General features: G+C 35.8%; 1 protein-coding gene across 1 annotated transcript in view; it reads right to left on the bottom strand.

Moving 5' to 3' along the window:
• Positions 1–790: 790 nt before the first annotated feature.
• SPINK5 (serine peptidase inhibitor, Kazal type 5) overlaps positions 791–26873 on the bottom strand; it is a 76640-nt gene continuing 50557 nt past the window's right edge. The window contains exons 22-33 of the mRNA XM_008583221.1: positions 25785–25881; positions 23720–23847; positions 19094–19166; positions 18053–18180; positions 17831–17909; positions 15505–15632; positions 14650–14722; positions 13644–13771; positions 12735–12834; positions 6689–6819; positions 4165–4258; positions 791–1092 (exon numbers count right to left, since the gene is read on the bottom strand). Of these exons, the coding sequence (XP_008581443.1) occupies positions 1084–1092; positions 4165–4258; positions 6689–6819; positions 12735–12834; positions 13644–13771; positions 14650–14722; positions 15505–15632; positions 17831–17909; positions 18053–18180; positions 19094–19166; positions 23720–23847; positions 25785–25881 (1168 nt within the window). The 3' untranslated portion in view covers positions 791–1083. The remainder of the gene's footprint in view (positions 1093–4164; positions 4259–6688; positions 6820–12734; positions 12835–13643; positions 13772–14649; positions 14723–15504; positions 15633–17830; positions 17910–18052; positions 18181–19093; positions 19167–23719; positions 23848–25784; positions 25882–26873) is intronic.

Below are 26873 nucleotides of genomic sequence, written 5' to 3' on the forward strand. Positions count from 1 at the left end.
ACTAATGCTCGGGTTCTTCCTTGGATTTCCCACGTCCATTAGCTCAGAGTAGAGCTGCCTTATCTAATATGGTAATTTCTATCCACTTGTAGCTATTGAGCATTTGAAATGTGAGTGGTCCAAATTGAGATGAGTTATAAGTGTAAAATATACACAAATATCAAAGACTTAATAAATAAAAAAAGTTTACATTGATTACATCAATAGTTTTGATATATTGGGGTAAATAAAATGTATGATAATTAAAATTAATTTTACCCATTTCTTTTGTAACTACTAGAAAATTTTAAATTGCATATGTGGCTTGTATTACATTTCTATTGAAGAATGCTGCTCTAGAGACTTGCACACACTTGTAACTCACTATTTTAGTCTTTCCCAGACTGTAGGTAGAAGACCCTGATATAGGAAATTGTCAAGAGGTAACATGATTGGACATGAGAAATTACTGGTGTGTGTCATTGGATGGGGCCTACATAATTTAGAGACAGCTGTGCCATTCATGGAAATATAGAAGCTAGATGGGGTTGCAGGTATGGTGATGGATAGTTAAGGTGAGGCTTATCGATAGCTGGTTTAGTTTTATATAGCTGTTGGCTGCCTGGGGGTTCATATCTCCCCACCTCCCTTCTAGACACTCCTTCCCAGCTATGACAGGAACTTGAATGTAAAAAAGTGATCAGTCTCTCTCCATCAATGTGCTTAGCAAGACAGAAGGGAAGAGTTTATCTAGCTTCTGTAATAACAAGTTTCTATTATCTAGGCAGTGACAAAGAAATCCCAGAAAGGGTGTTCTGCTGAGTTTACTTTTATTGAACAGGCAGTTGGACACACAGCATTGTGATCAGGAGATTTCCAGAACACAGACTGGGTGGAAACATCTCAGTGCTCTCAGATCACAGAGTCTAGAAGGAAAGAGATGGAAAGACTGAAAATCAGTGAGTCCATTACCAACAGCTCTGTATTGTTTTCTACAGAAAATAAGATAAGTTTTGAAGAATTCTTTGTATGTACAGATGGTGAAGGTAGATGATTCAGAATTAGGGTATGCTTTTTTCCTCGTGACTTTCACCAGTCTTTGCATCATTTGTCCTGGAAGAGAAGATGGGTAGGTTAGATGCTAGAACTCAGGGATACTGCTACTGCAGAGTGTGGGCTGTACATTTATAGCTGCAACTTAATCAAAGAAATCCACAGATTACTGCATTCTGCCAAGAACAATTTAAAATTGCTTTCAAATTTTACCCAATTTGATTCAATTGGGCACCTGATATATACTATCTGTTGAGGTGGACACAAAAATGAACAAGCTTAACTCAGCTCTAGTTACATGTAACCCTCATGGTAATGAAGAGAGGGAGGTGTTGCTAACACCATTTCACAGAGGACATAATTGAGCTTTAGAGAGAAGTTTAGTAACTTGCCAAGGTCTCACTTTAGGTCATCACTTGAATCCAATTCCTATAATACTAATGCTTTTCTATTATACTTTGTTTTAGGCCATTAGAATATAATCAGCTGTCTCCCTTGCCTGACTTATCCATGTATTAATGTTTAAAATATTTTAAAAGACAGCGAGGGCCTTAGGAAATGTACTTCCATGCACTTCTTCAGCTGGTACCATCCGGGACAAGAGCAACACTGTCACTCTAAACTCAAACCTCCATTTTAGTGCTGGTGTCAACTCCGTGAGGTTGCCTTTGGGTTGAAAGTGACAATCTGTAGTCATGTTGAATCCTTGAAAATCTTTGTCATGAAATTGAGAATAATCATTTATTCAACTCACAAAATAATATTGGTATTTTCCTTAACATAGGAATTTCCTTCCAATACAGCAAATCTTTTCATCGAGATAATGTCTTCCCTAGAGCTCGTGGTTTTCAGAATCTCCTGACAATTAAGGGACAATGGCAGTGCATAGGAAATGAGGTCAGAAGATCTACATTGGACCCAAGATATTATACTTAATAATTTTGATAAATGACCAAATTTTCCTCAGGCTGATTTTCTGTAAAATGGAGACAATGATGACCCCTGTTCTAAACACAGGACTATTGTGAGAATGAAAAAAAAAACGCACATAAAACTCCAAAGAGCTACATAAAGCTTAGTAGTTACTGTATAATAGTTATTGTGTAATAGAAAGCATTACCTAGCTAATAAGCAAAAATATGGGTTCCAGGATCTTCAACCTACATTTCCAGGAACATCATGAGTACCTGGCCTGTTATTCCATTCTTGGGATTCCAGACTCGCAGAAAATCTTCCACCCAGGAATAAAGCCCAAGCAATAGATTCTAACCCCCACGATGTACATCCACAATTATCACCAGAGCAATGCGGGCCATGACCCATCTGCACCACCTGTACCCACGGTCACACCATGAATCACACAGAGGAAACTGAAATCTCCCCCATGTCCATGTTTTGTTATAATGACCTGTTCCACCAACTAACAACATAAATAATTCTTATCATTATAAATGCTTGATATACAACTCTAATGGAAAGAAAACACCCAGAAATGAATGGAAGGAATTCCCTTACAAAACCGTGTGTACTAAGCTCTGGCAAAATTCTGTATTATTCAAAGAAATACATCTTAGCAGTATAACTCTATGCAAGTTCCTCATAAAGTAGTTTTTGTCAAGTTTCCCACACAGGATGAGAATTACAGGGAGATATGGTCTAAGGTGTTGTCTATTGCATTTTTTTTTTATGATGCTCAAGTCAGGATAATTAGTATATTCAACATTACACAATGTAATCATTTTTTGTGGTCCTTTACCAGTTTGCATAAAGAATTATTTTGAACTCCCTGTTCTGAGATATATGTAACTAGGTGTGTTTGTGAGGAGAGGGAACAGCATATTCTGTCAATAAAACAGGGAGTGTGTGTATGTAATAAGGTAGCAAACACAGTATGGGGACTAAAGCAAAAGTTTAAACCCGCTCTTTTTACGGATGTGTAAAGACCCAGAATAGGTAAATGACTTTGTCAGTCCTCAGCCTACACTACCCTGCCTTCCAGCTGCTAGTTTTAAACCAGAAACACCCTAGCTTATAGCTCTTGTTCTCCCAATTTCCCATATCAAGGCTTTCTGAGTAGTCCTTTTGAATACAGCTTATCTAGTGCTGCTTGACTAAGGCCCCAAAAACTGTCAGAATAGTTTCCAATTACATTATTGCCAAGGCTTTTTGTGGCAGTGGAATGGAGTAAAGATAGTTGTGAATAATAACAAATAATTTTATTAAATATAATTTATTAAAATATTGCTTATTTTATTAAATACAAATATTTATTAAATATTAAATATAATTTTATTGCAATATAATTAATAAAAATAATTTACTAAAAATAAGTACTGTGCCAGAGTCTGTTTTTCTAAGTTCATACTTCAGATTCTTCTTTCTTTAAATTCACTATTTATAATAGTGATGATGATAATAAGTTGCCATTAATTTTTCAGACACTGTTCCAAATGCTTAAAAGTCAGTGTTTAGTGAATATTTTCAATAGTTCATTAAGATCTTATAGTATTTATGTGATTTACCAAAGGTCTCATATACAAAGAATATCAAAAACTGGAATTTGAACCCATATTTATCTTATAGCAACAATTTCTCTTATTTGAAAATTACTTGTTTTCCAAGTTAATCTTGCCTGAGACAAAGACTCCTCAAATACAGTCAGCAGGGAGAATGTCAAACTCACTAATGTGTGTTGAAACATCTTTGTAGGGTTTAAATGAAATAGGTCAACTTTCAGTGTTGGGCAAAATTTAATGCAGTATAAAGTGTAAGAATACTGGTGTCACATAGAAGTGGGTTAAATCCAGCTCTGTCACTATCTGACCTCTCTTGGTCTCTGTTTCATCTTTTTAATTGTATATCACAAGGAATAAAACCTACCATGGAAAAAGTCATGTTAAATTAGAGACCTTGCTCATAAACAATCTATTAATGAGCCCAGGAAACAGTTTAAAATGTTAACTGCTACATTACCATTCCCACATAGTTCAGTAATTAACTATCTTCACAGTGAAAATGTGACCTATTCTGGGGTTGCCTTCCATGGCCAGTGAAATGTCCACCACCCAGTGATAGATAACAAAAGCAGAAGCAACTGCTTCCAGCACCAGTCTCGAAGGCCAGTGTACTTACAGAGGTGGACATGCCGGCAGGTGTGCTTGCTGGGCTGCTGCTGCTCTCCTCACACCTCCCTTTACTACGTATGTGTGTATTAGTTTGGCGGATCCTAAAACAGAACAAAAGAAACTTAAATGATGGGAAAATCTGCAGTTACAATGAGGAAAAACAAAACAAGGACTACTGTGGGTGATGTCTGGGCAGCAACCCAAACTGAAATTCGAGGGAGGGCCTGGAATCTGCACTGAACCATTTTCTGGTAGGCGTCATCCAGGTTTAGTCTCCCAGATCTGCTCCAGATTTGTCCCCTAGCCCTGGACATATTCCATCATATTTTATACACTAACATACTCATAGAATTGTTGAATGTTGGAAACAAACTTGGGGATTAGCTAGTCCAAAAGTCATTATTTTATAGATTGGAAAATTAGATCCCATAGAGAAGTCTGACTATATTGAGGACATGTACTCATAATGTGTCTTGGGGAATATAAACTATAACAAGATACAATAATACAGTCTGATTTGTATAATTGGAAAGAATCTCAAAGAGTTTGAATTTTAATGCCTCTCACTTAAGCAATATAATGAATGGAACACCTACTTGTTTGCCTCTGCCATCAGGAAACTCATTGTCTATCAAGGCAGTTGAAATTTGCCTTTAGACATTACTTAAGTTAGAATTGTTCCCCTATAACTTTCTCTAAGACCACAGAAGCCAATATTGGTCCCTCTTGCAGGGATAACCTAAATCTTCTCTTCTTTATAATATACACTCCCAGCTCCCTTAGCCAAACAATCCATCCTGAAGCATGCTTTATTAATATTTTCATTATTTGGGTTTGTAATTCTAAAGTTCCCTTGAGTAGAGGATCACTTGTTATGGGTCTATACTATTGACAGAAAGTTTGAAAAAAAATATGGATAATTTAGGACCTGAAATTTATAATAAAGAAGAATTAAAGGATTTCTTGGCTGGAAAGAGGAATATATAATAGCTAAATTCCTGGATGGTTATTTCATTCTTTAAACAAGGATTTCTTAATTCTTGAAACTCTAAATGTCCAAGAACACATTTCAAGTAACTCATCAGCCCATAGATATTATGTGTGTGAACAGTCTGTGTCACATAATTTTTTTTCTTTTCTTCAAGGAGGTAACTTTTTTCATATTATCAAAGGAATCTTTGGTCCCACATGTTTAAGAAACTACTGCCTTGAATATAATAGTGAGGGAGAAAGAAAACTGTGTCTAGACCCAAATCAACAAGGATAAAATCCTGTCTGATCTACTTTCTAGCTTTGTGACTTTAAACAAATTACCTGGGCTCTCTGAGCTTCAGATTCTCCTTCTGTATAAGGAAGAAAATACCACTTCGTAATAGGTTTTAGAGATTCAGTGAGTGAATGAGAAAGTGCCTTGTCTACCGTACTTACCCGCAGATGGGAGAACGTACGAAGCACTCATATTCATATTTTACTCTTTGATATATATGACCTGAGGAGTGGCTTTTTCTTCTATGAGTTATTTCATTCAAAAAAATGTAAATTCAAATATTGTTTCAGGATTGAAAGCAGGATATCAAAGAGTCCTAGCCTCACACACTGGGCTTTGCCCACAGTATCCTAAGAAGGATAGAGTATAACAAGGACTGCAGTGGGGTGGGATGGAAAAACCAAGGTTTGTCACTGTGCTTTCATTGAAAGTTCGTCAAATGGAGGCTGGGAGAAGGTAAGAAATGTGTGAAGAGGCAAAGAGAAATTATTATATAGTATTTGAGCAGAAAAGCAACAGCAAAGGTAAAATCAATAATAAAAATATTAAAATGAATCCCTTATATTTAACCTAAAATAAAAATAGTTTTATATCTTGCAGTTCTTCTTAATAACTTGTGAAGTCAACTGCAAAGAGAACTGTCTCCACTTCCACTTCCAGTGAAGAAATTGAGACTCAGAATTACGAGATAATATGCCCAGGATACAAAGTTAGTAATATATCTAAGAACAGACCTCAGATCTGCCCTCTATTCTGGGGCACTTTCTTTTGTTTGGTATGACTTTTCTTTTGCATGGTACCACTTCCTTCAAGAGGAAAACTTAAAGAAGATGGGAAGTCAGTGACTATCTCATAGTCATAGGACCCTTTAGATATCACAGGCTGGGCTGACTCTATAAAACAGAGGTTCTCAACTGTTTTTCTGTACTACACACAGGATGGATGTTGTTCACACGCCCATGAATGTACACAGGCTTAGAGAGATGTTCTGTGATTGTCGTAACCTCCTCCCCCCTTTTCCTTTCTCTTCTATTCAGTAAAGTATATGACAATGTAGATAAGCAATTTTGCTAAAAGGTTATTCTAAAATCCTTTCTATTTTACATATAAGAAAGATAATTCACAAATTTTAAAATTTTAACTGATATGATTAATAAGTTACTTGAAACACACCTCAAATTGGTATCTGTGCAATACCGCGGGTTAACACTACAGCTGAGAACCTCTACACGAGAAGACGTGATGTTACAACTAGTATACTTACAGGTTTTCATGACAGAGCATGCAGGGATTATTATAAGTCTGGCCATCATCACCACAGACAGGCTGTAGATCCTTTGGGCAAAGATAACCTATCCTGGGCAATACTCGGTAGTCTTTGCACATCTCAGAATCCTGAACAAGCAAAACAGAAAGTAGACTTGCTCAATGGCATTCAAGGGGAGGGATGGGCCTGGGAAACCTTTTTGTTTCCTCAATCACATTTCAGTAAGCAGTGACATAAGCCATACAAACCCACATACTTATTTCATACAATATTAGGTGAATTTAACCTCCAGGTAGATTTGGCAGTTTTTAACTAAGGAAGATAAGCATTTAAACAAAGAAACAAAGAAGATCAAAACGATAAGAAATCAGAAACCTTACATAATGTGGGGCACCATAACAAGCGAGGGCATGCCTGCAGGAAAAAAATGAGGATGATAATCATGCTAGAAATAATGTTCATTTTTTTAAAAATGAAGATACTGATTATAGATAATCTAGAAAGAAAAGGCTCAAAGGTAAATACTAGTTAACTGAATGTGTTTTTGAGTCTTAGTTCTGCCACAAACTAGAGAATTGATTTATCTAACTTTTCCGAATCTTATTTTTCTCATTTGAAAAATGTGAATACCTTTATTATTGTTTTAGGAAATTAAATCAAATACTGCTTTTAAGTGCATGCTTAACACTGTGTATGTCACATGCTAAGTGTTCAGTAAATGTTAGTTGTCAATATAGTTTCCATGGTAAAATGAAGAAATATTTTCCATGTAAAAGAAGGGACATATTTGTTCCTGGTAGTCTTTTGGAAGTATGAATTCAATAATTAATAATGATAATAATAACAACAACAATCTGATTAATAGGAAAAGAAGGCCAAAAAGTAGGAACAAAGAAAAAGAGCAAATTCAAAAGAAAAGACTTAAATTCAATGGTTTTCATACATTATAATATTACTAGGTAAGTACTCCAGTTAAAAGTCAGATATAGTCAAACTGGAAGAACAAAAAGATTTAACTATATAATGTTTACAAGCAATATACTTTAAATATAAGGAAACTGGCAGGTTGAAGGTAAAAGGAAGAATTATAAATAAATCATGACTCAAGGTAAGCATAATAGAATTTAGAAATGTTTTGAAATAAATGACAATAAAAACATAAGCTACCAAGTTCCAACAGCTAAAGAAGTGATCTGAGGTAAAATTATAACTATAAATATGCACATTAGAAAAGAAGAAAGTTCTAAAATTGATGACTTAAACTTCTATCTCAAGAAGCTAGCAAATACTGAGCACATTATTCCCATAAAAAAATAGAAGGAAAAAAAATAAATAATAAGGAGGAGAAATTGAAGAAATAGAAAACAGAACAAGCCCAAAACTTAGCTGCTTAAATAGATTAATAAATTGATAAGCTGTTTGCAAAATTGACTTAAAAAGCAAGAAAACACATATTACCAATATTAGAGATAAAAAGGTATCACTATATAAACTATAGATATTAAAAGGATAATGTGAAACTGTTATGAGTAACTATATGCCAATAAATTTGCTAACTTTGATTAAATTAACAAATTCTTTGAAAAGCACTTTCTGATACAGACACAAAGAAGAAATTAAAATGTAATAGTACTATATCTGTTAATATTCATTTCAGAGGAGTCAAGCAGTATTTGTTTGCTTGGTTTTTTTAGTTTGCTTTGATGAATAACTCAAACATCTAAATGGATGCTTTAGGTTGTGGTGAGCTCCATACTTACATAAATATTCAAAGAGAATTTTGACAAGCAATTTCTATGAATCCCTGGCAAAGGTAGGACTGAATCATGTTTATCAATCATATTTTTCAGGTAACTGCTGCTACAACATTTAAAAAGTACTAGGGTCTGAAATAAAATAAGGATGCTCACTATTCCCATTCTTACTCAACATAGTACTGGAAGTTCTAGCCAGCCCAATAAAGCAAGAGAAAGCAATAAAGGGCATTCGAATGCGTAAGGAGGAAGTCAAACTCTCCCTATTTGCAGATGACATGATCCTATACATAGAAAACCCTAAAGACTCTACCAAAAAAATTACTAGAACTGATAAATGAATGTGGCAGGATACAAAACCAACACACAAAAAATTAATAGCCTTCCTATATGCTAATAACAAAATAACTGAAGAAATCAAGAGAGTAATTTCATTCACAATAGCTACCAAAATAAATAAGTAAATAAAATGACTGGGCTGGCTGGTTAGCTCAGTTGCTTAGAGCAGTGTTCTAACACCAAAATCAAGGGTTTGGATCCCTGTACAAGCTAGCTGAAAAACAAAGAACAAACAAACAAACAAAAAACCCTAGGAATAAAATTAACTAAGGAGGTGAATCTCTACAATAAAAATTATAAAACACCGGCAGAAAAAAATTGAAGAGAACACAAATAAATAGAAAGATATCCCATGTTCATATGTCAGAAGAATTAGCATCATCCATAATACCCAACATATCCATATTACCCAAAGCAATCTACACATTTAATGCAATCCCTATCAAAATTCCAATGACATTCTTCACAGAAATAGAAAAAAACAATCATAAAATTTGTATGGAACCAAAAAAGACCCCATATAGGTAAAGCAATCTTTTGAACTAAAAGAACAAAGTTCGAGACATCACACTTCTGGACCTCAAAATATACTATATAGCTATAGTAACCCAAACAGAATGATACTGATATAAGAACAGAAGAGTTTTTCAGTGAAATAGAATAGAGAGCCCTGAAACAAACTCATGAACTTACAACCAACCGATTTCAACAAAGGTGCCAAGAATATACAGTGGAGAAAGGACAGCCTCTTCAGCAAATAGTGCCAGGAAAACTGGATAGCCACATGCAGAGGAATGAAACTAGACCCCTTTCTCTCACTATACATAAAAATCAACTCAGAATTTAAGACCTGAAAGTATAAAACTACTAGAAGGAAACAGGAGAAATGCTGTAGGAAATGGAAGTCACCAGCAGCACTTTTTGAGCAAAACTAAAAAGGCACAGGCAACTAGAGCAGAAATACATAAATGAGACTCCATCAGACTAAAAGCTTCTGCACAGCAAGGCATGCTGTCAATGAAGGGAAGAGACAGCCTACAGAATGGGAAAATGTCTTTTCAAACTACACATCAGACAAGGGGCTAATGTTGAGAATATATAGGGAACTAAACTCAACAGTAAAAGAACAAAAAACCCAGACAAAAAATGGGCAAAGTACCTGAACAGATATTTCTCAAAGGAAGACATACAAATAGCCAATAAGCATGTGAAAAAATGCTCAACATCACTAATCATCAGGGAAATGCAAATTAAAACCACAGTGAAATATCTTCTTACTCCAGTTAGAACAGCTATTATCAATAAGACAAAAAAAAAAAAAAGGTTCTGGTGAGGATGTGGAGAAAAAGAAACTTTCCTACATTGTCGATGGGAGTGTAAATTAGTACAGCTACTGTGGAAAACAGCAATGGAGGTTCCTCAGAGAACTAAAAACAGATCTACTTTACGACCCAGCTATCCCACTACTGGGTATATATATGCAAACGAAATGAAACCAATACATCAGAAAGACACCTGCACACTCATCTTCAGCACAGCACTATTTACAATTGCCAAGAGATAGAATCAACTTAAATGATGAATGGATAAAAAAAAAACTGTGGTATGTATACACAATGGATTACTACTCGGCTATTAAAAAATATTATATCCTATCATTTGCAGCAACATGGATAGAACTGTTAAGTGAAGTAAGCCAGGCACAAAAAGATAAATATCCCATGATATCATTCATATTTGGAACCTAAGAAAAAAAAAAACAAAGTGGTTCTTATGAAGTAGAGAGTAGAATAATGGTTGCAAGAGGCCAGGAGAGGAGGAGTTTGAGGAGGGGGAGAAGTCATGGAGTAATGGGTACAAAACTATGCTATCTACCCTAACTGAGTCATTTTACAGTATATGCATGTGTTGAGACAACATACTGTATCCCACGAATAGGTACAGGTAAATATTAAAATATTTTGAATAAGAATAGATAAATGAATAAATAAAAATAAAATAGACTTGGTCCAAAAAATAAATAAATTAAAAGTCTGGTTGCCCACTTCCCCTCAGTAAGTACTAGGATAAAGCATTACAAAGAAGAATCAGAGCCAACAAAGACAGAATGCTTTTCTTTTTCTTTCATAGTACATTAATAAATTCTGTTGAGTCCACCTTTAAACTAGACTCAGTATCCAACTGCCTCTCATGAGCTTTACCACCACCGCCCGGTATAATCTTTTCCGTGGGTTACTGCAATAGCTAACCAGCAGTCCACCTTCTGCCCTTGCCTCCCTTCAGTGTATTTTCAATACAGCAGGCAGGGTTATTCTTTTACAACATAAATCAGATAACACCCCTCCTCTTCTCAAAACCTTGATTTAGAATAAGAGCCAAGGTCTCTAAAATTGTCTACGAAATCCATTATAACATGGCCTCCCATTACCTTTCTGACTTCCTCCTCTCTTCATGGTTGCTCTATTTTAACTGCACTGGACTTTTTGCTATTCTTTGAGTCCTTCCTCAAGACTTTACTGTTTTCTTCCTGGAATGCTCTCCCCTCAGGTATACCTATAGAATCAATCTCCTTAGGCCTTGATGCAAATGTCATCTTCTGAGCAAATTCTTTTTCATACATGTTACTTAAAATGGAAACCCCATCCCTCCCCATCCCGGCATTTACTGTATCATTTTTCTGCTTTATCTTCTCCTTGGCATTGCATGTTATTTATTCATATTATCTATTGTCTCTGTTATTCCAGTATAACATAAACTCCGTGCCTGTAGTGAGTTCAGTCTGTTATGTTTATGGCTTTTGGTATAGAACACATAAATAATGCCTGAAAAAATAGTAGGTGCTCAGTAAATATTTGTAGAATGACAAATGGGCTGGTGAATTGATGAAAAGATAAATAATGAATGTTACTTGTTTCTCCAGAAGAAATTTTGCTTAAAACAAAATTGTGGATTAGGAGGCAGCAGTGGGGAGCTTCTGGTCTGCTGGTGATATCTTACTTCTCTACATAGATGTTGGTATCACCAATGTGATCACTCTGTGATATTTCGTTTAGCTATACACTTAGAATATGCACATTTTCTATATGCCCGTTATATTCAATAAAATATTTTTTAAAAAGAACAGATTTTGTGAACAGCACCTCCTCAAGCTGAGGGATCCCTGATGTAGAGCTTAATTTACCACAAATATCTAGTTAATGCCTATTTCACTTTTGCAACTCATCTAATCCTAGTTAAATTGAGTAAATAAAAATATTTAGATAATAATTGATTTCTTCCTCCTTTTCTGGGTTATCAGCCTAGATGCTAAAATTCTCCTCTTAGGGCCCAATGTGAGATTCCACTTCATGGATCTACTTCATTCTCTCATGTCCCCTTTCCTTTTTCTGCTCTTTACCTTGTCAAAGCTCTAAAAAGGAAATCCTATTAGGCTAACCTACACTAAGACATACATTACTGGTGACCATAACCTATACTTTAAATAAAAAGTTTTAACTGCTGTGAATTACTGATTGGTGGAAATCCACCAGTGTAAGCCTACTCAGCTCAGAGTTCTAGTCTACTGGGAAAGGATTTGCTTGGGGGAGGGAAGTGAGCAGAAACTAGGTGATAATCTTCGGACTGCTGAAATTACAGAATTGAGGCACCTGACTACATATTTGACCACATCCGAGATTAGCCACTCACGACACACCCACTTTTTAAAATTTCAAAATGCACTAAATTGGAGCAGGGCTAATAATCTCAAAGAGCACAGAATAACCCACTGATGAGTAATCTCAGAACTCTTACCAAGCACGAACTACATTTAGCCCTTGAAGGACTTGAGGCTGCACTGAATTAGCCTCCCCCAGACTCTTCTAGGGAAATGGGATTGAAGGAGGGCAACAGGTCTAAAACTTCAAGCAAATTAAGTCAATAAGTAGTTTTTCAGAAATAGCCATTCTTACCAGAGAAGAATTGGGGGAATCTGGGCTGTCTTCCTCTTCAGAAGCTCTAATGTGGGATGGCTTCTCTTGAAGTCGTGCCCTTTCCAAAGCTTCTTTTTGACTAGAGAAGGAAATGAAAGATAATTTCAATAATATTCATGAGGACCAGTGGGAAGTTAAGCAATCATAATAAAATATGATAGAACCACAGAACATGCAATCAGAGAGTGACCAAGATGATATATTATGAAAAGTACACAACTGAGAGCTGGTTTAAGGCTCTCATCACTTAATAGATGTTTGACCTTAGATAAGTGGCTTAAAGTTCTTGAGTTTCAATTTCCTACTGTATAAAAAGAGAGTGGTATTGGTAATTCCTATCTCAAAGAACATACACTGTGAAAAGCTAAAGAAATTATTGTTGTATTCACAGTGCTTTCCACATCCACTTTTATCATCATCTACCATGTCCGTTCCTCAAATCTGGTTGTCCACTAGAACAACCTAGAAACACTTTCTAAGAAACACATTTCCTAGCCCTGGAGATTCCAATTTAGTGTATTTAGGGGTGTATAAATCCAGGGTTAAAAAAACAAAACAAAACAAAAAACAGACTTCTCAACTGAGTCTGATCTAGTTGTGAAATAAAGATCTGGAATAACTTCTAACTATGATGCTAAAAGTTGAAAAAAAATTGTTTAAATGACACAGCTAGTAAGGATCATGGTTAGAACTCACACCTGGATTTCTTATTTCCAAACCCAAACATTCTTTCTAACAGATCAGGTGTTCTCAACTTAAGGGCTTTGATTCTGAAGACTTATTTCAAGGACCCCATGAGGTTCATGAGCACGCATATTTATTCATTCAGAGCTTTCTAAAAATGCCGTTCCTGTGCTAGCTGAAGGGAAGCAGAATCCTCTTACTCACAGGACAGCTCTGCACCTGTAGCACTTGTTCTTATAGAACTTTCCATCAGCACCGCGCACTGGGTCATTCTCTCGAGTGCAGGTGAGTTCGTCGTTCCTCACATACGCTCGAAACTCACTGCATTCATCCTAGAGAGTGAGAACGGGGACGTGAACATGGCCGTTTCCCTTTTTGGCTTGGTCATTTTCTCGGACTTGGTTTAGGAAGTTCTCTGTTGGCTCTAGGCTCAAACTCACTGCATTGATCCTGGCTGTCTAAACTTTCCATCCTCTGCTTTGTTCTGAATTTCTGTTCTCACTGGTCCCAGAAACATAGGGAAACATAAAACAACACTTGGTAAGCCTCCTTGTCTCCCCTTCGCTTTCACCCACTCTTCCTGGCTCCCGTTTTCCACATGAGGTGTGTTCTTGACCAAAGGACAATTTCACAAAAATCTAACTCTACAAATGTAATTAGCACTGTTAAAGGGCTGAATGAAGATGTCTTTTTTGACGACTTGGAAAGCAAAGAGAAAAGTCAGCAGAGTGCATACACCCTTTGTGGATGCTGAAAACATCATCTGGAGAAATGAGAAAAAGACATCAAGAAGACAAGCTAATGGGGAGGCTTGAGATCAGTTCACATCACATAAATTATTAAAATCTGTGTCAACAGGCTACCTGAAGCCTCATTTCACACTTGACATGTCAGAAATAAGCACGTAGTTGAGGTGGTAAAGAATTTCACCTTCTGGTTTTCAATCCATATTTCTCCCAAAAGGAAAAATTCATATTTCTACTAAAGTAGTAATTGACACACATTCTAGGAGAATTTGCTACTAAATCAAGAAAAGCATCAAATGCAAAAATCAGGAAAAAAAATCTTATGACACAAAATGACAATATTGGCCAAATCAATTTTCTTTGAAGTAAAAGATTAGTATTTTATTATACAAAAACTGGAGGGAAATGCAAGATTCTGAGGGTGAAAAGTTAAATAGTTATTTTGGTATCTTTTAAGAAGTGACCTTTGCATTATTTGAGGGCTTGGCTCTTGAATTTTCTTCCTCATTCTTTTTTCTTTCATTAGCTTCTCGGTCACTGCAAAATAAAAATGCATAAGTTAATTTTGCTGGAGGTTATATTGAATTGTCTTTAGCCAAGTATTTCTTCAATTCTAAACATAAGGAAATTTAACACTATTTTCTCATACCTAAAAAAAAAAAATCTAAAAGTACTTTTTTTACTAATCAGTTCTAATTGTTGGAATTTTTATTTTTGTAGCAATTTTATCAACTTTCATTGATTTAGTTACTATACTGTCATCCAGAATGATATGACCCTAAAAGGCCATTACTTTTTTCCTTAATAGATTTGTGGCTCTCATCTAGAGAGTTGTTTCATTTCTAGTTTTTACTTTTCTAATTAAATTATAACTAAACTCTCAGTTTTGATGACATAGTTTTAGTGCTTTGAAGTTTATTAAAATTTTTAAAAATATTATCCTTTAAATCCCCACAAAAACTATATTACGTAGTTATTGTTCTCTTTATATAAAGGAGGAACTGAGGCTCTACAAAGTGAATTGGCCTGTCCCAGCTTACATAACTGATAAGCTTCCTCTTTAAAAGTCAGTCATTTTGTCACCATATTGGTAAAATAGCTGTCTTCCTACCCCAGAGGCTTCAGGTACAATTATGCTTCTCATCATCAATATAAAAAATTCTTGTGAAAGTGATTTGGAAACTAACTGTCCTCTTCAAAAGTGAAGAGTTATATGTTCAATGCATAATTCCAAGTGCCTTAGGTTTTAAAGTCACAGGAACTAGTTTCTGGCAAACAGGCACAAAATATCAAATTCATCAATAAACCTCTTCACGTACAAGATGCTCTGACACATAGCACACTTGTTGATGTGCATCTTGCCGTAGGGGCCTCGGACGGGGTTATTTTCTCTGGTACAGACAAGCTTCCCCTCTACCTGCTTGTTCCGGAATTCTTGACACTGATCCTGCCAATAGGAGCAAAAAAAAAAAGGAAAGAAAGATGTCACTATGATAATCTACCTTTAAAACCTGAAAAGATGATTTGTTGGTTAGAGCTGAATTCAAAATACTTGAGGGAAAAATAGAGAAAATGAGATTTCAGAGACAAAATGTGTTTTAATGGGACTTTATTCCATATCAGCCTAGATGTGTGAATCCTGTCTATAGAATCCCTCTCTAATGTTGTCTTGCCCCAGCAGAATTTCACTACTGCCTAAGGCAGCTCATTCCATTTTTATATAGTTTTCTATGAGGTTGAGCCCCAGACCTATCTCCCCACAACTGTATTTTTTACTCCTTAAAATGTCTAACTCGAAAGCCCTGGAATGAATTAAAAGACACTTTTCTGGCAAGACATACAAACATGTAAACTTTTAGCTTTGTTTCTCTGTAACAAATTTTTTTAAAGACTTTTTTTTTAAAATCATGCCAGGCACTTTATTGCAATGCTCTAAGAATTTCCTTTCATGATCATAAACATCCTATAAGATAAAAACTCATTATCCCCATTTTGTAGATGAGAAAAATAAGTCTCAGAGATATTAAGTAAAGTCAATTTTGAATTTGTGACCAAAAACCTGCTAACAGCCAGGCTATACTTTTTTACTTCTTTGATTTTACATGGCAGAGGATAAAAATCCTATCAATTTGCAAGAAATGGAGCTGCATTACTGGTTCATTAAAAAATAAGAATCTTAAAAAGGAGCCAGTGGAATTGAGTCCACAAGATCTGGCCTCTGTTAAAATCGCTGGAGATCTACAGAAGTTTCTTGAACTTCCTTTAACCCCCAAAAGCCAAAGTAGAGGGATGGAAATATCTTAAAAAATAACTGCTAATCACCTAGATTGTAGTTATCCTTCTTTCTCTAAATTGAGGTTTCCATAAACAATTCCAGGCCTACTTTTATCTGCAGCATTTAAAAAATTCTCTAGAATTGAATTCCTGATCAACATATTATATGTTTCACACTTGTCATTATCAGAAGTTAGTAGAATCATTTTCTTTTTCAGGTGCCCACAATGCCACATATATATATATATGTTTTTGATAACATCCATCTGTCTGTATGGCAACCCTTGCTTTAAGGGTTTAGTCTCTGGCTCTTCTATTTATTATTTATGTGTAATTAACTTCTCTTGAGTTTGTCCCAATTGGAAAAGTCTAATTTTACAGCGGATTTTGGAGTAGTTTAAATATAATAATTTTTAAAGCTTATTTTACTTTGCATGTGTAAATAAGACCATAGCTCTCTTTCTGTCTCTCACTCACACACACACATACTCTCTCTTGATATTATCTATATATACATATATATGTGTGTTTTTTCTGTATAAACTTTCTAAATAAATATCATGAAATTGAAAGTTGACCAAGATTTTAAATAGATGGCTGGTAGATATCATTTGAAGTGGAACAATAAAGTTCAAAGACATTCATCTACCAAATGCAGAACAGATATTTTACAAAATATTTTTAAGTAATCATAATTATCATGAATGTTTCATTTTATTTAGTCAGTATAGGGCTAGTGAAAAGTTTCCTCATGAATGGAAAAATCTTCCTGGGCAAATTTTACTATTCTGCTCTTCTAATTGGAGTCGTTTGTGGATTAGAAGAGTGCGCTGTGTAAACATTCTGTGTGATGGCAGTGTGAAGTGTTGACATTATGTATAATGTCCAAAAGTGAACACTAGGTGGCACCAATAAGCCAGGTCAGGAATTTATCACCTAGCACTCCAAATTTTTGATACTTCATTTCTTGTTTGTAATTTTGGGCACCTCCTTGATTATGTATTTGTTTTAAAACTCCAGAAATTAAATTCACTGGATAACCATAATAATTTGACAATCATCACTGATCCTACAAACATGTGGTAATTGCATCAGGGTTGCTCTTAGGACACTGAGTTGCACGCTATTTCTCTGCAAAATCTGGCCATGACTTTCTTGTTTATCATTATATCCCCAGTGACTGGAACAGAGTCAGCACTCCACAAACACTTTTTTTTTCACCTTTTCTCAACTTATTGCACTTTTATTTTTTCTAATTGTTTTAATTTATCAATATACGATATAGTTACTTTTCCACAAATGCTTTTCGAATGAATTAACCATACAATGAACCAGCCAAATTTAGGTATTAGTATGTCTAACATATATTACCTGCTTGTCATTGTTCTTTTCTCCTTTGTTTCTCCGGTCTTCATCCTCTTTCTTTTTTCTTTCAGCTGCTTCCCTTTCCCTGGAAGAAAAGATGGAGTGAGCAAACACCTAATGAGTTACTAGATGTGATTTTTGAAAGACTGTCATCTTCTCAAACTGATGAGAAGTGACTATTATAGTTTAAGACTCACAATCAAAAACCCAATTTTGAAAAATACTCACAGTCTTTCCTTACACATAGCACACTTATTGCCATGTGTCTTTCCATCTGGACCCCGGACGGGGTCACTTTCTCTAGTGCAGATAAGTTGTCCATTTTTCATCTGACTTCTAAACTCATCACATACATCCTGGAAAAGAAGGAAGATTATATTAGAAATGTTGCTTTTACATAGTATTTGATTGATTTTGAGAATCAAAAGATTTCTATCCAAGAGTCAGGTACCATTTGACTTTGCTGTGGTAGGCAGAATAATGGCCCACAGGGTATCTATGTTATAATTCCTGAAACATGTAAGTACAGTGCTTTGCATATCAAGGAGACATGATATGGGATATGGGATTAAGGTTCCTAATCAGCTAAATTTGAAATGAAGAGATTATCCTGGATTATCTGAGTCGGGCCAAAATAATCACAAGTGTTCTTACCCATGAAAGTGGGAGGCAGGACAGTCAGTATCAGAATGACACAGCTGAGAAGGACCTGACTGGCCATTGCTGGCTTTAAAGGTGTCCACAAGCTAAGAAATGCAGGTAGCCTCACGAAGTTAGAAAAGGCAAAGGAACAGATCTTCACCAAGAGCCTCCATAAAGGAAGGCAGTTTCACTGACGCCTCAGTTTTAGCACAGTGAAATCCATTTAGAACATCTGAACTCCAGAAATGTAAGACTAAATTTGTGTTGTTGAAAGCTGCCATTTATAGTAATTTGTTATAGAAGCAATAAAAAACAAACATACTTGCAGAATCTTATTTTCCTAATCTGTACAATAAGGTTTAAAAGCCTTGTTTAACCAAGCTGTTGAAAGAATTAAATAAACTACTATTTTTAAAAGTGTTCTGTAAAGCGTTAGTCTTAAAGTTTTTCATGTGGCATTAGATTTCTACACTGAACAAGTTACCGGTGATATTCATGTTAATGATGGCTCCTGACCTAAGAGCAACATCTCAGTTGCCCATGTCGATGCCCTCTTTCCATATTTTGGACAGTCAAGTGTTGACTTACAGAAAGACCATTCTTGCCAAAACCTAGTTAATGACTTACCTTTTCAGATGCTGATCCAGTCCCATTTGATCTGAAGCCAGAATGCTCATTTTTTCTATCTGCTTCTCTTTCTCTGGAAGAGAAAGGAATCAATAGTCATCTTGTTAACACTACTCAGGGATAGAGGGGGCCTGGGAGTTTATGTACTCTAAAACACCTCCTTCATAGGGAATCTCTCTTGGCAACTCCCCAAATGGACAGTCAGCTCGGTTGTTAAAACCACAGTGCAAGAAGCTCCTTCATCACAAAGTAAATAGTCTAGGTAGATCAGCTCACATAATTGCAAAGTCTCCATTATTTATGTGCAAACTTATCTCCCTAGAGCTTCTATTCTTTAGTCTTATTTCATATTCTCAGAATTACACAAAACAAGCCTGCTGAATCCATTACTTCTTACCGGTGTTAATCCTTCACATATTTAAAGGAAAGCTTCAGTTCTCCAAGTCCAGCTTCCTAAGATCCTTTACCTTTTCATCATCATAAGTTGTGAGTTTTATTTTTTATTTATCTTTTATTTTATCATTATACAATGTAAACATTTTTTGTGGCCCTTTACCAATTTCTCCCTACTCTCCCTTCCCCTCCCCCTTTCCCACCTCTGGTGTCCTCAGTTCCAATTACTCCTTTTGATAGTTCAAAGAATTACTGTGATTGTTGTTTGTTTGTTTCTTTCTTTTTTCTCAGCTCCCCCATACATGTGAGGATATGTGGTATTCTCTTTCTGCAGTTTTATTTTTTATTTATCTTTTATTTTATCATTACACAATGTAAACATTTTTTGTGGCCCTTTACCAATTTCTCCCTACTCTCCCTTCCCCTCCCCCTTTCCCACCTCTGGTGTCCTCAGTTCCAATTACTCCTTTTGATAGTTCAAAGAATTACTGTGATTGTTGTTTGTTTGTTTCTTTCTTTTTTCTCAGCTCCCCCATACATGTGAGGATATGTGGTATTCTCTTTCTGCACCTGGCTTATTTCACTTAATACAATTTTCTCTAAGTTCATCTATGTTGCTGCAAATGGCAGAATTTCATTCATTTTTTTAAAAATTTTAACTTTTCAATAAACATTGTTATTGATTTTTGTGACCCTTTACCTGTTCTTCTTCCCCCCTCAGAATTTCATTCCTTTTTATGGTGAATAGTATTCCATGTTGTATATATACCACATTTTCCTTATCCAGTTATCCATTGGCAGGCATTTAGGTTTGTTCCAACTCTTAGCTATTATAAATAGAGCTGCAAAAAATATGGGAGTGCAGGTATACATTCAACATGATGGTTTCCATTCCTTGAGGTATACGCCCCATAGTGTGATGGCTGGAACTTATGGCAGGTCTATCTGTAGTTGTCTGAGAAACCTCCACACTGTCTTCCAAAATGGCTGCACTAATTTACAGTCCCACAAACATGGAGGAGGGTTCCCCTTTCTCCATATCCTCACCAGCATTTGTTATTTTCTGTATTTTTGAAAATAGCCAGTAAAACTGGGGTCAGATGATATCTCGCTGTGGTTTTGATTTGCATTTCCATGATACTTAGTGATGATGAAGCATTTTTTCATGTGTCTGTTGGCCATTTGTATATCTTCCTTTGAAAAATGCCTGTTCAGCTCCTTTGCCCATTTTTTGATTGGGTTCCTTGTTTTTTCACTAAGTTGTTTGAGTTCCTCATATATTCTGGATATCAACCCTTTGTAGGATGTATAGTTTGCAAATATTATCTCCCATTCTGTAGGTTATCTTTTCAGTCTGATAACTGTTTCTCTTTTGCTGTGCAGAAGCTTTTCAGTTTGATATAATCACATTTGTTTATTTTTTCTTTTGTTGCCTGTGCTTTTGGGGTGTGGTTCATAAAGTCTTTGCCCATTCCTATTTCCTTTCCCCGATGTTTTCTTTTCATAGTTTTATAGTTTAGGGTCTTATATATAAGTCTTTCATCCATTTTGAGTTGATTTTGGTTTATGGTGAGAGGTACAGATCTAGTTTAATTCTTCTACATATGGATGTCCAATTTTTCCAGCACCATTTATTGAAGAGGCAGTCCTTTCCCCCATGTATGTTCCTGTTGCTTTTGTCAAATATCAGTTGGCTATAAGTATGTTAGTTTATTTTGTGTTCTTATGTTCCATTGGCCCAACTGTCTGTTTTTATGTCAGTACCATGCTATTTTGGTTACTATAGCTTTGTAGTATAATTTAAAGTCAGGTAGTATAATGCCTCCAACTTTATTATTTATTTACTTTGCTCAGAATTGCTTTGGCTATTCAGGGCTTTTGTTGTTCCATATGAATGCTAGGATTGTTTTTTTCTATCTCTGTGAAGAATGTTACTGGTACTTCAATGAGAATTGCATTGAATCTGTAGATCACTTTGTGTAGTATGGATATTTTCACAATGTTAGTTCTTCCTATCCAAGAGCATAGAATGTCTTTTCATCTTTTTGTGTCCTCTTTAATTTCTTTCAGCAGTAATTTGTAGTTCTCATTGTAGAGATCTTTTACCTCCTTTGTGAAATTGATTCCTAGGGTTTTGTTTGTTTTGGTGACTATTGTAAATGGGCTTCACTTCATGATTTATTTTCAAGAAAATAGAAATTATAGGAAATGCCTATAATAATTAGGCTTGGTGAAATTCTAATTATAGTCATGACATTGCTCAAAAACCTCCAGTGACTTCTGATCACACATAGAATAATATCCAATATCCTTCTCACGGTCTTAAAAAGTCCTGCATAATCTTCCCAAACTCATTTCCTGCAATTATTCCCCTTACTCAATAGTCCTAAAATATAGTAACCTCTTTTCTGTTCCTTGAGCTCGCTAATTTCACACATATCTTCAGGCCTTGCATAAGCTCTTCCTCCATCTGAAACTTCCTTCTTCCGAATATTCAAATGTCTCACTTTGCTATTACAGGTCTTCTTCACATGCCAGGCCTTCCATGAACAACATAAATAAAATGGCAGCACCAGTCCCTTTCTGTTGCCTTACCCTGACTTATGTTTATTACCGTCTGGCCTGGCATTATGTAGTTATTTGCTAATACGTCTATTATCTGTCTTCACTACATTATGTTATAGTTCCATAATGGCAGGAATTTTGTCTTATTCACTTCATGAGTACATGTCCGTGAAGAATTCCTGTCACATAGTAGACAGTCAAAAACCATTTACTATTATTGTAGGATGAATAGTTTCCAAAGATTGTAAAAAAATTTTTTTTCTTAATTTATATTAATTTTGTTAACTACTCCAGGCAACTATCTTATAAAAGCAATTTTTTACCTTAATAATTTTTTGCATTTAAGAATTGCTGTTTGTTCTTTTACAAATTATTCACTATTAAAGTGTGATGCAGAAAGAAATATGTGAAGAGCCATCTCAGTTATGTTCATCTTATCTGCAAAGTATTAGTTGTGCAAAGTGTCAACACAGTATAGTGTATGAGACCATAATGTTAGTCATTATTTATTACTGTAAATGGTGATACCCAATATTTACTGAGCTCTGATGACAATGCTCCTAGTGACAATTCATATTTACTGTGTGCCTACTTTGTGCCAGGCATTGTGCTCAGAGTTTTATATGCTTCATCTTAGTTCTAAAAAGAAACACTATGTGGATACTATGATGATGTTGACCCTCCCCTCATTATAAATATGAAAAGATTGGAGCCTGAGGAATTGAAATAACCTGTCCATGAACATGGAGCTGAAATAGCCATCTGGTGTTAAAAGTCAAGTACTGCTTCATCCTACCATCCTGATTCTATTGAAGAATTATAAAACTGGAGAATAAATATTAGTCTAGTATTCAGAAGAAATGGATTTTAGTTTCAGCTCTAAAGCTCACTCCCATAACACCTTGAGTAGAACAATTTCAGTTTTCCTCATTGGTAATATGCAGCATTTGGATTAGATTTTCTCACATGGTCTGTACTACCACAAGATTGCATTTTTTTCTTTTTCAGGGACAAAGGTGAAGAATTGGGTAAGGGAAATCATTAAATACTTATTAAATACATATCAGTTAAATGCCATAAAAAATTAAAAAGCATTATGATAAGTTTTTGAGCTACAAGTACCTTTCAAGATCACCGAGAACTACCTCAATTTATAGATGGGACTAAGAGCAGTTACGTTACTTTCCCTGATAACACAAATCAAAAGTGGCTGAGCTGGATCATAAGGCACTCCAATTCCATCAAAGGAAAATAAATAGAAGAAACAAATCCCAAATTATGCCAAAATGTGTGTTCCATGCATATGCAAGAAACCAGCTGTCTTAAATTGTGTTGGCCAAGTATTCCAAATGGCCATCACAAAATCTTCCTAGAATTCAGGCACAATATATTCTAAAGAACAATTATCTATCATGATGGCACTTAGAAGTCATAGAATTATAGAAAATAATTAGAATGACGGAAAATAAAGTAGGAAAAAGTCACTTGATTAGCTGCCTTGTTAGGGCTCATTATTTCTTAAAGGATGCAAGAGAAAGAGATGAAATTTGGAAAATAACAAAAAGAATAATTTTCACAGATGGAGCCATAAACAAATTAGAAATAGCCATTAATTCAGGACGAATATGTAACTATCCTTTAGACATGCCTGTTGAAAGAAGTACTTACAGTATGTCTTTACACATGACACACTTATTGTTGTATGATTTCCCATCAGCATCACGTATAGGATCACTCTCCCGAGTACAGCTGAGTTTTCCATTTTTCATTTTTTCCCGAAACTCAGCACATTGGTCCTAAAAACGGAGAAGAGAGCAGGCCTCCTGAATTATTCAGTTTGTTGTATTGTTATTAAGTTTGCTAAGGAATCTGAGTAGGAAAAGTTCTTGTCTACCTCCCCTTATAAGAAATATAACACCAAGGGTTACTTTCTTCTATGGTTCAAATGTGTCCCCCAATATTTATGTATTAGAAACTTAATCCCCAGTGTGGCAGTGTTGAGAGGTGGGACCCTGAAGAGGTGATCAGGTCATTAGGATGCTGCCTTCATGAACGGATTGATGCAGTGGGTTTGTTAAAAAAGCGAGTCAGACCCCCTTTTGCTTGCTTGTGCTCTCTTGCCTTCCACCTTCCACCATGTGGGTCCTCGACCTTTGACTTCCCAGCCTCCAAAACTGGAAGAAATAAATCTCTCTATAAATTGCCCCGTCTGTGGTATACTGTTATAGCTGCACAAAATGGACTAAGACACTCTCTACAGAAAAAGAGGGACAAAAATTGGCCATTTTCTAATTATAAGACCTCAGTTGTCATGGCTAATAATGTTGTTTTTAAGGATCCACATAGGGAAATTATAAAGCTGACTGGGGTTTGATAGCATAAATCATGGGTCAGCAAACTATGACCCACAGGCCAAATCTGTCCTGCTGCCTGTTCATACACATAAGGTTTTATTGAAATACATCTTCATTCATGTATTTAGATACTTATGGCTGCTTTTCTACAACAATGGCAGAGGTGAATAGCTGCAACAGACACCACAGGACCCACAATGCCTAAAATATTTGCTATCTGGCATTTTATAGAAAAAAAAAATGTGCTGACCTCTGGTGTAGGTAAAAGGGAAAGAAAAATTGGGGGAGGAAGCCCAAAGTTACACGAAATATCAAGGAAGATAGGTATGACCAAATTATGTTGAAGATAGAAAAAAAGTACAAACAGGTCCATTCCTTGAGAGCCAGAACTCAGCCTCCTAAAGCAAAGAAGACTGAAAAACAGCAAGGCAAGAGTTTACCAAAGATAAATATTGGGCCTGTGTCAGATCTGGAAGCAAAGAGACAAAATTAATATTCCAAGGTCTTAAGAAGATAAATAAGGTGGCTGTAATTCTATGAAGTTGTGTTCACACTTTCAAGGAGTGACTTTACATGCAATATTGTCATGCTGACACTTAAAAATGTCTCATAAAATGTGATAAACACTTTCCTAAATTATTTTATTTTATCCCTATATGAGTACTGCTATATAAGGGAAACTAGAGTTCAGTGAGATGAAGCAATTTAATCAGTACTTCACAAGTCCAAGCAGTAGTTGCAGGATTGTACCCCAAACTATTTGACTCCAAAAGCTATGCTCTTTCACCATATTACCTTGCTATAGAATAATTGAAAAGATCCCACAAAAAGTGGCTTCATCCAGAGCAAGAAAGAATAATGAAAGAAAATGGACTATATGAGTACTGCTATATAAGGGAAACTAGAGTTCAGTGAGATGAAGCAATTTAATCAGTACTTCACAAGTCCAAGCGGTAGTTGCAGGATTGTACCCCAAACTATTTGACTCCAAAAGCTATGCTCTTTCACCATATTACCTTGCTATAGAACAATAGAAAAGATCCCACAAAAAGTGGCTTCATCCAGAGCAAGAAAGAATAATGAAAGAAAATGGACAGCAGGTGATGCTGATGATGACATGAGGGCTATATACTAGAAGAGGAGCCAGGAGACTTGTTAATTATTTTCCGGTTTAAAGAAGTCAAAATGAGCCCTAAAGAGGCTAAAACTTGCTGATGTCTTACCCAGCAGCCTTAAGGGGGAACTCCATTGTTCTTCTAAGGATGCTTTCAGACTAAGCACTTTACATTCACCTTTACGTAGACTATAAGGCTATGTCACAGTCCCCTTGTCAGTAAGTTCAGGCCACTTTGGTTATGGAAATTAGAGGATGCTCTCACCTGAGGTTTCCCTCCTGCACCACCGTTGGAACCATGTCCTGCAGCATTTCTCTGATCTTCCTCTTCTTTCCTCTTTCTCTCTTCATCTTCTTTCTGGCTGAAAATTAGAAAATGAAAGATAGGAAATAATAGATTACAGAAAGTTTAGCACATTTCTATGAGTTTCTTATCATATGACCAAATTAGATTTGTACAGAATTCACCTGCACTTGCTTAACATCTACTATGTTGCAGGACTTTTTCTTTGAAAATAAAAGAGTGAATTATGTGGAGTCCTTTGCCTGGAAGAGCTCTCCTTACAGCAAAAGAAAACCAACATATACATAACCACCAAAGACAAGATGAGCAATTAATCAGCATTTTATATGCATTCACTGGGGATCTCCGACTGTATTTCTCATACATACTTCATATTCAAGAGGCCCCAAAATGATTATCTTCTCTACCAATTATATTCTTCTTCCTGAATTCTCTACTGTAACAAAGAACAAAACACTGGGATCATCTCTAACTGCTCCCTCTCCAGCTGGCACAGCTGTTGCCACATAACGTTGATTTCACCTTCACAGTGTCTCCCAGCTCGATCTGCTTGCCTCTGTCCCACTTCTCTTGCACCTCTGCTGCCTCTCACTGGATTGCTGCAACCCCTCCCCCTACTCCAGTAGCATTCTGAATTTCAGTCCCTTCCTTCTATTTTTCTCCTTTTTATTGACATATGAATCTTCTTAAAGGAAGCATATTTATGCTACTCACCTCTCCTACCTAAAAATTTTTAGCAGCTTTCAATACATGTAGAATTGACCTCAAAATCCTTAGTCTGGAATTCATAATTGGTAAAGTTGGTAAGTTATAAGTAAACTAAATGACTTGTTCTCTCTGTCCCACTTCTCTTGCACCTCTGCTGCCTCTCACTGGATTGCTGTAACCCCTCCCCCTACTCCAGTAGCATTCTGAATTTCAGTCCCTTCCTTCTATTCTTCTCCTTTTTATTGACATATGAATCTTCTTAAAGGAAGCATATTTATGCCACTCACCTCTCCTACCTAAAAATTTTTAGCAGCTTTCAATACATGTAGAATTGACCTCAAA

This window comes from Galeopterus variegatus, unplaced genomic scaffold, assembly GCF_000696425.1.
Source record: "Galeopterus variegatus unplaced genomic scaffold, G_variegatus-3.0.2 Scaffold2854, whole genome shotgun sequence".
Taxonomy (NCBI): Eukaryota; Metazoa; Chordata; class Mammalia; order Dermoptera; family Cynocephalidae; genus Galeopterus; species Galeopterus variegatus.